This window comes from Ictidomys tridecemlineatus, chromosome 2, assembly GCF_052094955.1.
Source record: "Ictidomys tridecemlineatus isolate mIctTri1 chromosome 2, mIctTri1.hap1, whole genome shotgun sequence".
Classification (NCBI taxonomy): domain Eukaryota; kingdom Metazoa; phylum Chordata; class Mammalia; order Rodentia; family Sciuridae; genus Ictidomys; species Ictidomys tridecemlineatus.
The window spans coordinates 92,625,287-92,638,666 of NC_135478.1; the positions used below are offsets into that span (position 1 = coordinate 92,625,287).

The 13,380-nt window shown below is 44.5% G+C and overlaps 2 protein-coding genes across 2 annotated transcripts; both read right to left on the reverse strand.

Annotated features, from left to right (window-relative positions):
- Positions 1–900: 900 nt before the first annotated feature.
- LOC101978400 (hydroxycarboxylic acid receptor 2) lies at positions 901–3,168 on the reverse strand. The gene has a single exon (XM_005343027.5). The coding sequence runs from the start codon at positions 3,010–3,012 to the stop codon at positions 1,954–1,956; it is 1,059 nt and encodes a 352-aa protein (XP_005343084.2). The 5' UTR covers positions 3,013–3,168; the 3' UTR covers positions 901–1,953.
- A 5,241-nt stretch (positions 3,169–8,409) lies between these two features.
- Hcar1 (hydroxycarboxylic acid receptor 1) lies at positions 8,410–12,431 on the reverse strand. The gene has a single exon (XM_005343026.4). It carries the CDS (start codon positions 11,912–11,914, stop codon positions 10,883–10,885), a length of 1,032 nt encoding a protein of 343 aa, XP_005343083.2. The 5' UTR covers positions 11,915–12,431; the 3' UTR covers positions 8,410–10,882.
- Positions 12,432–13,380: the final 949 nt, after the last annotated feature.

Consider the following 13,380-nt stretch of genomic DNA (forward strand, 5'->3'; position numbering starts at 1 on the left):
AAACCTCCTGGTCCCCTGGAAGAACTGGAGTTTCAACACTGGGCTTGGTGCTGACTCATATATCTGAGGCTGGGGAAGTCCCGACTTTCCTCTGAGCTCATCTCTGCTCTCTCTTCTTTAAGAAGAGATCCCTGCTTTTAACTTATTAGATTCTTGGTGACAGATGAACCTCTCTGAGAAACTCAGAAGTGTCTTTCTTCATTTATTTTTTAATATAAATAACTGAAGTGGTTCTTTCATTCTTTATTTTTGTGGTGCTGGGGATTGAACCTAGGGCCTTGTGCATGCAAGGCAAGTACTCTGTCAACTGAGCTATATCCCCAGCCATCTTTCTCCATTCACTGCCATTCATAGAAGGCTAGGAGTCTGCATATCTGCATTCCTTATCTGCATCCCAGTCAGCAAGCCTCATCTTGTTGATCAAGGAGTGACAGAATATGGAAATGAAATCGTAACAGAAACTTGGACGGATCACAGACCCAAACCAGTACATCTCCTTTCCATCTCAGAACAGGGAACTGAAACTATTCCCTAGGAAGCTCTTTCTTCCCCCTCTTACAGGAAAAAAAATCCCACTCTGGTCTGATTCCTTTTTAAATACACAAATACCAATTGCAGTACTCACCAAACTCTAAATAAATAAATAAACAAACTCTAAATAAAAGGTGCTCTTGCAATCTTTTCTGCATCACCCTTCTAGATTCATTTGTTTTTATTTCTTCCCAGGCCTTTCCTGACCCAAGACATGGGTCATTTTTACTTAGCTGTCTTATAATATAATTCAGTGCCTGTGTCCCTATGTTTTTTTCCTACCAGGACATAGTTAACAGCCCATAAAGGTCTCTGCTTAAGTAAGAAGCCGATTTCTGTGAACCATAACCCAGACATGCAATACCAGACTGTGTCTCCTATCAAAATTTATTAAAATGGTAGATATTATTATAAGTACAGAAACACAAGCAAACAAACCAGGAGGATTCTTCCCTCCTGACCACGGGGCAGCCACATATTTCCCTTTTATGACAGAAGCAAACAGGTGGGAAGCAGTTCTCTTCCCTGAAGTCTTTTAACTGCTTGATCTTCAAATTAGTGTAAATGAGAGAAGAATGGATTAGTTACTGGTTGTGGCACAAATGCCATTCCTTATCCCTCAGAACACTGTTCAGCTCAGTCCCTCCTGGGGATAATCCCTTTCTGACCACCTCTGGAAACTCAGATATTAACCAAAGCTTAAGAATCTCTTCACCTAGCCCATTTCTGCTAAAACATGGCTGAAAGGTGAATGTGCCCATGGAACTCAGGTGACCTGCTGGCTTGCTTAGCCATGCCTGAGTCCCCTCCAGGAGCAACATAACTCCCCTCCAATCTCTTGACTTTTCTTATCTCTCTGAAGTTCACGAAGAGGCTAGATAGTGCACTAGGAGCTGAGGGTCACCCAAGTCTCAGTCTAGGGAAGGTAAGAAGCCAACGAGTCACAAGTACCGATGGGCAGCTTCCTGGCTTCATCCCAGTGCAATAGAAAATGGACAATCAGCCATTGTATGGAGTATGAAGATGAAGCAGAAGTTTGGAGATGAAGTAGAAGTTTCAAGTGCCTTTACTATCCGTTCCTCGAGATTTCTGTGATCGCACCTTGCAACCGGGCCTCCGGCTCTGCCGTGCCATTTCTCTAAGTATGGAGATGAAGTATGGAGATGAAGCAGAAGTTTCAGGTGCCTTTACTCTCCGTTCCGTTCCTCGAGATTTCTGTGATCGCACCTTGCAACCGAGCCTCTGGCTCTGCCGTGCCATTTCTCTAAATCTGATTCTCAGAATTTGGAAGTTCCATGGAACTTGAGGCCAGGTCTAGTGTGCAACATCCAAACTGTTTCTCCAGAGATCCTGGTTCTTGGTGACAACCTCACCTCTTGGTGAGGTTATTTAACGAGAGGATGGGGCCAGAGAAGAGGGGCTCTATGGTTCACTGGGGTCAGCCATTAAGGCGTTCGGGACACTCCTGGTAGTACTCATGTCCTGCGTGAGCTCCAAGCTGGTGCTGCGGTTATTATCTGGCTTATCAGATGTCTTCTTCCGGAGGCAGCGGTTGATCAACATGGAGAAAAAGTTGGGAAAGGATGGGCTGGAGAAGTAGTACACAAGTGGATCCAGCATGCTGTTCATGTAGGTGAAGCTGAGGGTGATGAAAAAGGCCAAGTCAACTGAGCGGTACACTTCACAGTCCTGCGTCCCCGAGGTGTACAAGAGCCAGAAGATGCGGATGCGCACGGCCACGCTGGGCAGGAAGCAGATGATGAAGACAATGGCCACCACCAGGATGAAGTTGATGGCTCTCTTGATCTTGGCATGCTTGTCCAGTTGTCTCTGCCGCAGGCTCCAGATGATTTTGGCAGAGCAGAACAAGATGATGCCCAGGGGTAAGAAGAACTCCAAGAAGAACATGGCATCGTGCCACCGGAAGGTTTTGCAGATGCTAAAACTGCTGCACAGATTCGCGGTCCCATTCTTGGTCAACATGTTTTTGTAGAGGAGGTGAACCGTCAGGCCGATGGTGACACCCCACAAAAAGCAGGAGATGATGGCCGCTGTCCGATTGGAGATCTTGTTCAGAGAGTGGTGAGGATGGACCACCCGGAAATACCTGTCCACGGCCACCACCGTGAGGAAGATGATGCTGCCCTGGCGGTTCATGGCCAACATGAAGAGCATCAGCCGGCAAGGGATGTCCCCAAACTTCCAATCCCACTTCCTCACATAGTTGTCTGTCAGGAACGGCAGGCAAATGATGAGGAGAAAGTCAGCCACGGCCAAGTTGAACAGGAAGATCCGGCTGGATTTCCAGGACTTAAGGTGGAAGCAGAATATCCACAGAGCAAGGCCATTGCCCAGGAGTCCAAACACAAACTCCAGCCCCAGCACCGGTGGCAGCACATTGGCAATGAAGTCGTCCCGGAACACACAGCAGCTCTTGTTGTTTATCATCAGAGAATGGTTCTGCGAGTGCTGCCGGTTCATGGGTGGATCGGGTCTGTCCGCTCCAGAGCGCCTCACCTAGCGAATGCTCAAGGAAGAAGTGTGTGGTGAACGTGTGGTTCAGCATTTGCCTTTATGTCATGTCAGGGTGTTGAAATAGATGACTGAATGGTTACCAGGAAACTACGAAATCACTTAAAAAAAAAAAAAAGGCTAGCTTGGCTCTTATGCAACCTGCTGTTTGCATAAACAAGTAATAAAAAATCCCCTGGGCATACAAGAACCCACAAATTTTTCTAAATGTAAAGGATAAGTTCAGGCAAGCCAAATGTCATTTGCAAATTACTAAAAAAAAAAAAAAAATGGGGACATCCCTTTGGAAGGCTGTATGTATGGACCTGACTAACTGCTCAGCACTGGAAAATTAATTGACAGTCTTAGGTTTGTTTACATAATTGACAGATCAACAATTGCAATAATAATGTCCCTGTGCCAAACAGTATGGTTTTCCAGAATCCTTCAGAATTAGCATGAAATATTAGCATGCATCTGATTTAAAAAATGGTAGCATGCACGTGATTGCTTTGGGAAAGACTGACAAGACCATCTTTGGCCATTTTACCAGTTTTATGGGTTAATTTGAGCTTTTTTTCCCTATGCCACTTCTGTGTAAAAACCTGAATTTCTTTTCCACAATAGAATTCTGCAATTAATCTCTGGTTAGGGGGGAAAAATACTACTTGAAAGCATAAAATTTCATAAGATGTTTGAAAACTTAAGCCCAGGTTGGTTGCCAGTGGTATGTTAAATTAAGTTGGGTTTTTCTTGTTTGTTTATATTAGATTTTGATATGCTTCCATGCTAAATTAAGTGATTTATTTTTAAGGATGTGATTTTTTATAATGAATAAAACTTAATTTTTTTAGAGAAGTTTAAGGTTCACAGCAAAATTGAATAGAAAGTATGGAGAATCCTTATATATGCTCTGCCACCCACCACCATATAACCACCACCCCCACCGTAAGCACATGATATTTTTTAAAAAATATTTTTTTAGTTGTCAATGGATCTTTATTTTATTTATTTATTTTTATGTGGTGCTAAGGATCGAACCCAGTGCCTCACACACGCTAGGCTAGTGCTCTACCACTGAGCCTCAGCCCCAGCCTGCACATGATATTTTAAAAACTCTAATTTTTTTTTTTTAAATTAGGGTTAAAACCACAGGACCTAAGCAGTCATTGAACTTGGCTTTGCAGAAGGACACCATTTCACATACTACCTCTTGGCTTTTTTAGTGGGATTGGGTGTCATCCTGCAGAACATTTCTACCCTTTAGTCTTTGGTTTTATCAAGTTTTGCTGCACAAGAGATTTCTGAATTGTGGTGTTCTACTTTGAGAAATTGGAGATTTATTCCTTTAGCTGCATACTTGGGTTCACTAACAGGGGTTTATAGACCTCTGACAGCTAAATAGAGTAAGGATGACCTGATATTAGACTCTCATCGGACTAGGGACCCTCAAAGAGGAAGGTCATGATGAAACTGGGGTTGACAGTGGCACCTATGCACTATATGCTTTGAATACATTGTCTCATCTCATCCTCTGACTGTGGTCTATGAGGGAGGGACTGTTGTTGACTCTGATTTAGAAATGGGGAAAATGGCTGGGTGTGGTGGCGCATGCCTATAATCCTAGCAGCTTGGGAGGCTGAGATAGGAGGATCCCAAGTTCAAAGCCAGCCTCAGCAATGGCAAAGAGCTAAGCAACTCAGTTGGACCCTGTCTCTAAATAAAATGCAAAATAGGGCTGGGGATGTGGTTCAGTGGTCGAGTGTCCTTGAGTTCAATCCCCAGTACAGAAAGAAGGAAAGAAAGAAAGGAAGGAAGGAAGGAAGGAAGGAAGGGAGAAAGTGAAGCTCAGAGAGGGTGGAAATGTACTCAGGGCCACCCAGAACTTGAGTTAGAATCTGGCACTGACATCCAGTCCCTAACCATTATGTGTCTCTTATGCCATCGTCTCGCCTGTCAGCTTGCACTCTGTTGAGGTTGCATTGTGCAGTTGTATTCAGGTTCTGTGGAAATACTTGGCCATTTTTCCCCCTGTCCTTGCTGCCTGGGAATATTGCATTTTCTTCTTGGATAAATGTGTGCACTTGGGTGACATCACCATTATGAAGTAATCCTGAGGGCCTTTATTAATAAGAAGAGTCAGGAAAACTATTTTCAGTAATTTCTGGGAGCTGGAATTTGCAAGGGATCCTCCTTCCTTGGTTTTACAATTTTGTAATCTTTTAAAATGTTAGTCGCAGGTAAAATTGAAAAAGAAGACCAACAAATATTGTCACCCTTGGAAATTGGGGAAGACTGGAAAAAAGCTGAGCCTTGTTTTGTTTCTATCATTAACCAACTGGGAAACCCCTTAACCCCACAGCTTCCTCTCTTGCAAACTGAGGAGTCAGACAACCTTCTAGCTTCCTTTCGGTTTTCAGCCTATGATTTTAAAATCAAAGTTCATAACTGTTCAGACGGAATGCAAATCTGAATTTCCCGTTCTCCCCCATACAGTGAGCATGTTTTGTCTTGCATAAGTCCTTCTTTCATAGACTTTTTTTCTTACTTGTGCATGAGCTGTACAGAAACTTATTATGATGAATCATTACAAGAACTAAGACAGTGATTCCACAGACTTTGGCGGAAGCTCCATGACTCTGACAATTAACTTGAATCTCCTGGTTATTCTTTGACAGCTTAAGGTGTGCCAGGGAACTGAATTTTTAAAAAAATTTTAGTTAAATTTACGTGTGTACTTATTTATGTTTACAGTACTGGGAATTGAACCTCACGCATCCTCGGTAAGCCCCTCACTGCTATGCTACATCCTCAGCCTTTCTTTTATTTTTTATTATGAAACAAGATCTCACTACATGGCAGAGGCTGACCCTGAAATTGCAATCCTCCTGCCTCAACTTCCTGGGTAGCTGGGATTATGGAAACGCACCACCATATCCAGTTAATTTTATTTTGAAACAGGGTCTTGCTGTAGCGCCCAGGCCAGCCTCAGACTCCTGGGCTGAAAGAATCCTGAGTAGCTGCCTGAGTAGCTAGAACTTCAGATGGGTATTATTAAAAATTATAGGGCTGTGGGGGTGTGGCTCAGTGGTAGAGCACTTAAGTATCTGGCATGCATGAGGCCCTGGGTTCAGTCCCAAGCACTGCAAAAACAAACACAACAGCCACTTAAAAACTAGCTATCATTTGTCAACTACAGGCTGTGTGCCAGGCATTGTACTAAGAGATTTGCATGTATGGCCTTATTTAATCTTCACAAAAACCCTGTGAGAGAGGTGCTTTTATTATCATCCCCATTTCACAGATTGGAATGCCAAGGCTTAGAGAGGTGAAGTAGTTAACTATTCCATGTCTTTGACTACATTGGGATTCCTGTTTCAGTTATCTACCGCTGTGTAACAAATGGACACAAAACTTAGTGACCTAAAGCAACCACTGTTACCGGGTGTCACCATGGCACATACCTATGATCCCAGCAACTCAGGAGGCCGAGGCAGAATGATTCCATGTTCCAGGCCAGCCTTAGCAACTTAGTGAGGCCCTAAGCAACTTTGTGAGACCCTGTCTCAAAATAAAAAATAAAAAAGGGCTGGGGATGTGGCTCAGTGGTAGAGCACCCCTGGTTCAGTACCCAGCAACACACACACACACACACACACACACAAAAAAAAAAGGAGTTGGGAAGTTTACAAAGTATATGGAGAATACTTTATAGAGTTTTAAAATATAGTGTTGGGTTTAATGTGAAAAGAAAAGAGAAACCTAAGGGCAAACCAGAATAATCAAATAATCTTGAAAAAGAAGAACTAAGTAGGATAATGCACCCAGCTGCATAGATGAGCTAGGGAGGGGCTGGGGTTTGGTTTAAAGCTCTGCTATTTTAATCTAGAAATTCTTACTACTTTTTAGACAAGCGTCCTCGCATTTTCATTTTGCCTTGGGCCCTGCAAATGATGGAGCCAGTCCTGAAGTCACGAATGTTCTCACTGTGATGATGGAGTCTTGAGTCATATTGGAACCCTCTGTGGATCAGAAGGAAGTAAGGCCAGAGCTTGATCACAGTGGGGCCAAGTCCCAGCCTCGCCTGACCTGCCTCCCTGTAGACTGTTTTTATTATCATTATTATTTTTTAGTTATAGGTAGACACAATATCTATATTTTATTTTTCTATGATGCTGAGGATTGAACCCAGTGCCTCACGCTTGCTAGGCAAGCATTCTACCTCTGAGCTGCAACCCCATCCCTTATTATTTTTATTTAGTTGTAGATAGACACCATTCCTTTATTTTATTTTTTTATTTTTATGTGGTGCTGAGGATTAAACCCAGTGCCTCACACATGCTAGGCAAGTGCGCTACCACGGAGTCCCAGCCCCAGCCCTCCCTGCAGAATATTTAACAACTTGTTTAACCCCTGTGTCCCAGAGAGAATCAAAAGCAGACCCTACAGACACCGTGTGACTTCAGACACTATCTTAATAATTTCTCTTTTTTTAAAAAAAATTTTTATTTTTTTTTAGATGTAGATGAACACAATACCTTTTTTTTTTTCAAAATATTTATTTTTAGTTGTACTTGGACACAATATCTTTATTTTATTTTGTGTGGTGCTGAGGATCGAACCCAGGGCCTTGCTCTTGCTGGGCAAGTGTTTTACCGCTGAGCCACAATCCCAGCCCAACAATTTTAATTTTAATAAAGAATAAATAAACCCACTCTGACCAGGTATGGTGGTGCACACCTGTAATCCCAGAGGCTGAGGCAGGAGGATCACAAGTTCAAAGCCAGCCTCTGAAACATCGAGGTGTTAAGCAATTCTGTGAAACCCTATCTCTAAATAAAATACAAAATAAGGCTGGGGATGTGGCTCAGGGGCAAGAGGTTGAGTGCCCCTGAGTTCAATTCCCAGTACCCCCCTCAAAAAAAAAAAAAAGGTATTTTTCATTTTCCCTACATGATGCCTATGGAATATATGGTTCTATACCCTCTACAATTTCATGTAACTCTTCCTAAAAGACTCCACCAGGGTAAAATATTTCCCTCCAAAACAACAGTTTTCCTCTTCCAAGTAATTTAAACAGGGCTTTTTCAACAAAGCTACATTCCTCTTCCTTAGGATTTCTGAAGAATGTTTCTTGATGAGATTTAGTTTGTGTCACATTCTATGAACTTAAAAAGGGAAGCAAACTTAGAATCAAGCCCAAGTTTGAGGTTTGGTCTGATGTGTCTTTCCGTTGGTTCTTGCTGGTTTTAGTGAGAAGCTCTGTCCACATACCTGCCCATGAGCTTCTGGGTTGTAGAGACTTTTGTTCCTTCTCTAAGGCAAAGTCACAGAGTCTTCCAAACCAAAGTCACACAGGAAAGAGACTTTCTTTCAAAACACATTTTTATTAAGATGAAGCAACAAAGCAGCAGACCAGGAAAGAGTTATAACCCAAAATAGAATTTTAAAAGCAGAAGCACGGGGTTTTCACAGATTTCTGTCGGGAGGCTTGTGGTCCTTTGATGCTGATAAGAATCCCTGTCTTAGCCAAGCACAGTGGCGCATGCCTGTGATCCCAGGTACTCTGGAGGCTGAGGCAGGAGGATCGTAAGTTCGAGGTCAGCCTGGACAATTTAGTGAGGCATCATCTCAAAATAAAATTAGAAAAAGGGTTGGGGATGTGGTTCAGTGGTAGAGTGCTGTGCCTGGCATGTGTGTGACCCTGAATTTTAGTCCTCAGTATTAAAAGAAAAGAAAAGAAAATTCCTAACCTTAACCCCTCCCTGGGCTGAGCAGCTGCAGAGTAAGAGATAATGGGGTGGCTACTTAGGGGCTCATAACCACAGAGAGATCACTTCTGTGTCTCAGTTTCTTTCTCTCTCTCTCTCTCTCTCTCTCTCTCTCTCTCTCTTTCTTTCCTATCAGGAATTGAACTACTTAGGGGCACTAAATTACTGAGCCATATCCCCAGCCCTTTATGTATTTTATTTAGAAACAGGGTCTCACTGAATTGCTTAGTGCCTCTCTAAGTTGCTGAGGCTGGCTTTGAACTCTCCATCCTCCTGTCTGGGATTACAGGCATGTGCCGACACACCTGGCTTCAGTTTCTTTATATATAAAATGTATTCAGGGAATAAGTCATAGCATTGAGCACTTATTGGCAGACATAGAGCTTCGTGATTCATATGTGCTTCTTCATGCACTCATTCAACAATTATTTTTTGAGCACTTACTATGTGCAGGTGTTCTTCTAGGCACTGGGGACATAACGGTGAATAAAGTCCTTGTGCTTCAGGATTGAATCCATTGAATCTGTCCAATGACCCTTTGAAGGTCGTTATTTTTTTTAAAAAAATATATTTTCTATTTAGTTGTAGTTGAACACAATACATTTATTTATTTATTTATTTATTTATTTATTTATGTGGTGCTGAGGATCGAACCCAGCACCTTGCACATGCTAGTGAGTGCTGTAGCACTGAGCCACAACCCCAGTTCCTGAAGGTCATTATTATTGTTAACCCTGTTGACAGATAAGGGAATTGAAGTTGAAAGCAGTTTAAAATCTGCCCCAGAATCACATGTTTACGAAGTAGCTGAGTTGGGATTCAAAATTAGATCCGTCAGACTCTCTACAGATTGTTCCTTTGATTGCCAGGCTGTGCAGTGCCTCTGAAGAAGGAAGTAATAAGCCAGTCTCCCCCGGGTCTTTTCAGGCTAAAGAACGAAATGTTGGCAAAGTCCTTAAGTGGGGAGACTACCCTGGGAATTAGAGCCGGTGTAAGTGGAAGAATAGAGAATTACTTTCACCACTTTGTGGCTTGGGAATAGAGCTGAGTTTGGCCTGGATTCCCTTCCCTTAACTCAAGGGAGGAGCAGCCTGTCATTTCACAGAATCATCTGGTTTTGAGGGTTCCAGAAACCTATTTGGAAACACCTTATGCACAAGCTAGAGCCACCGTGAGAGAAAAACTGTGATGTTTGCATGGTCTAGAAACGATTTTCAGTGAAAGGGTGAGGGTCTTACACATCGCTACTCCTCCCAAAACTGCTGGCACGCAAGAGTAGAGTAATAACCCTCCAGGCACAAGGGACACAGATGTCCGATACTAAATTCAAATTCAGTAAATATTTGAAGAAGAAAGAAAAAATGATTTCAATCCACACGTACATAACAAGCAGTCAAAAGCACTTATACTGGATTTAGCACATGCGAAAGGACAGCAGGCTTTCAAACTCTCAGCAAGCCCTGGGGAAACCAGGGAAGGTGCCTGTCCTTTAGCACCTTCTTGGACTACCTGGAAGTCAAGACATTGACAAAGAAATATACAGAGGGGCCCAAAAGGAGATGAAAATCATCAGAACCAAGACATCCTGATTTAAAGAGCCTCTCTCAGCCTAAAATAGAAGTTCAGTTCCTTTTATTTTATTTATTGACTCAGTTCAGTTCCTTTTTTTTCAAAATAAGTAAGGGTTTAAGGTCAAAGAATAGGAAATAGCAATATATCATTAAGTTCAATAACTTCCCCCCAGAGCAAGAACATGACCCAGTAATGATTCATACCTGTATCCTCATCCGTTTAAAATTACACAGGAGCTGAGCAATTCCTAACCAACACACATGCCCATCCTGTCCCCTATCACTGTAATCAGATTACACAAACGCAACACACTCACTTCCACCTACTGGAACCTTCCCCAAGGTAGAGGAACGTGGGTTTCACTTCCAACAGAGTAAAAAAGATACAGCTAAGAAGGGGTGGTAGCATTTTCAAGGTCCCCCACCCCTGAGCATGAATTAACTCAAAGTGGCCATCTAACCTCCTTGACATTGCTGACCTGTTTGTTTTAGTGCCATTCAACACACTTGGAGGTCCCCCTGAACATCTGGCTGGCTTTGGACACTATTTGTCACGCTGCCGCAACTCTTACGACAGAGGTCAGAAGTTGGCATCTCCTCCATCCTCTGTGACTTTGAGGGTCCTGGCTGCTTGGGTCTCAAATGATGGATTTTAAGCTTGGTATAGAATTTGGGAAATGAGGGGCTTGAAAAATAATACACCAGGGGGTCCAGCATGCTGTTCATGTAGGTGAAGCTGAGGGTGAAGTGGAGGGCCACATGGACAGATGCGTTGCAGGCACTGGAGGGCAACGTCCAGACGAAATACAGTCTGGCCAGGACGCTAGGCAAATAGCAAGTGACAAAGACAGCAGCCACCACCATGATGAAGCGGATAGCCTTTCTCATCCGAGCCTGTCTGGCCAGCTGCTGCCGCTGCTTCAGGCTCCAGATCACCTTGAAGGAACAGAACCCGATGAGGCCCAGAGGCAGGAAGAACTCCAGTTGGAACATGATGTCGTGCCAGCCGTTCGCCGACTCCATGATAAAGCTCTCACAAGACGTGGCATTCTTCTGTAGACACAGGTGGCTCTCCATCAAAAGATGCAGAGTTCCCAAGATGACCAAGGTCCAAAGGACGCAGACGGTGCCAGCTGCAGTCCGGTTCGAGATGGTGTTCACCATATGGTGGGGGTGGACCACTTTGAAATACCTGTCCACGGCCACCACTGTCAGGAAGACGATGCTCCCGGCTCTGTTCATGGCCAGCATGAACAGCACCAGGCGACAGGAAAGATCCTGAAAGGCCCAGTTTCTGTCTCTGAGGTAGTAGTCTGTCCGGAAGGGTAGGCAGATCATGAGGAGGAAATCAGCCACGGCCAAGTTGAAAAGATAAATGGTGCTCGGCTTCCAGGTCTTCGTGTGGAAGCAGAAACCACACAGAGCAATCCCATTGCCCAGGGCGCCAAGCACGAAGGCCAGTATGAGCAGGGGTGGCATCAACTGAGAGATGAGGTCCCCCTCAAGGAGGCAGCATGACCTGTTGTCCATACTGCAGGGAGGACAGGTGTCCGGGGTGCCCAGTGGCCCCTGGAGTCCCCACCAAGGAACAGGTGCTTATCTGTGTGCTACCACTGACCCAGTGGCTGTGCCTTCAACCTCATCACCTTGACAATCAGTCACGGCACCCAGGGGTAGATGGGGCTACCACACCCGGAGGAGAAATCAGCCAGGAAACGAAAGCCACAGGGAGGTCCTTTCTAAGAAGCTGGGGTTACAAGCCGCTTGTCTTCCAGAGAGGTAAAGCCTGTAGCTCGGCCAGACTCCGAGATGCACGCGATATCTTGTAGGTGGGAAGTGGCCAGAGGGTCCCATGAGATTCGCGCTGCAGAGGAGTTGCTGAGTGCAGCCCCAGAAGAATTTTCATACTCGGCTTCCTCTCTCTCCTGCGACTCACTCTGTCCTGGAGAGCTCACAGTACTGGCCCAGAAGGCAGGGACACGCTTGTTTATCCTCCCTCCTGGTGGAGAAATACAAACATTTCCTGGAGTCAGTCTGAGCCTTTGCCATTGCTTTCCTCCCCTAACCTTTGCCTGACTGCCCCGTCCTCTCCTCCATCCCATGGGACACTCCAGGCCATGCCAGAGAAGGGAGGCTCTGCTCTGTAGCTGCTCAGAGGCACTTCCTGTGCCCACTCCCAAAAACAGCACTCAAAAATTGGGAGGGTCTATACAGGAAAAAAAGGTCTAAACATATGACATTTGTTGGGTGTTAGAAAAATTCTTTGGAGGGGGTCACTCTCCCTCCCCTTCCTCCCCACCTCCCTACCCTTTGCTTGCTTCTGTGAAGCCAAGTGACCAGTTGCACAACCAGCAAGACCATGAAATGGACCTGAAGCCCACTTCCATGTCTGTCTCCAGGAGACGCCTCTTGGAGCCAGACTTGGCTCTGAGCTTGGTCGCTCAGAAGAGCCAAATGCCACGATATGAACTTTTTTTATTTTAATTATTGCTGAGCCTGTGGGTGTGGGAGGACGGGGACTGGGGGAATTGGTCAAGGATCTATCTCTAAAATCATCTTGGGTAAAATTAGACTGCGCTGAGAAACTGGAGTCTTTGCCGAAATTTCCTGCCCTTTGACTTTAGGGATTATCTCTCTGCCCTGTGCCTTTCTGCTCCCCATTTAGGAAAGGGGGTGGGTGTGGGATTGGAGGGTACATTGGAAGAATGCAAGCAGCTTCTTCCAGAGGTTAGCAGAGAGCTACATTTTGCAACTGAATACCAAGAGCTTCCTCCCACCTGGACTTGGAAACTTTGACTTTCCTGGCTGGTTCCTCTTCCTGTAGCCTATTCTCTCTAATCCTTCTCCTGTATCTGTCAAGGCAGCAGATGAGTGGCCTGTGGGCCACACAGGGTGCAAACACCAGTTTGGCTTGGCCCGTGTGTTTAGAAAACCTAGGATTGTCCTATGGAAGCCTGGATTTCTGCCTTTTAGAAAATTGGAAGATCTGCCACAGT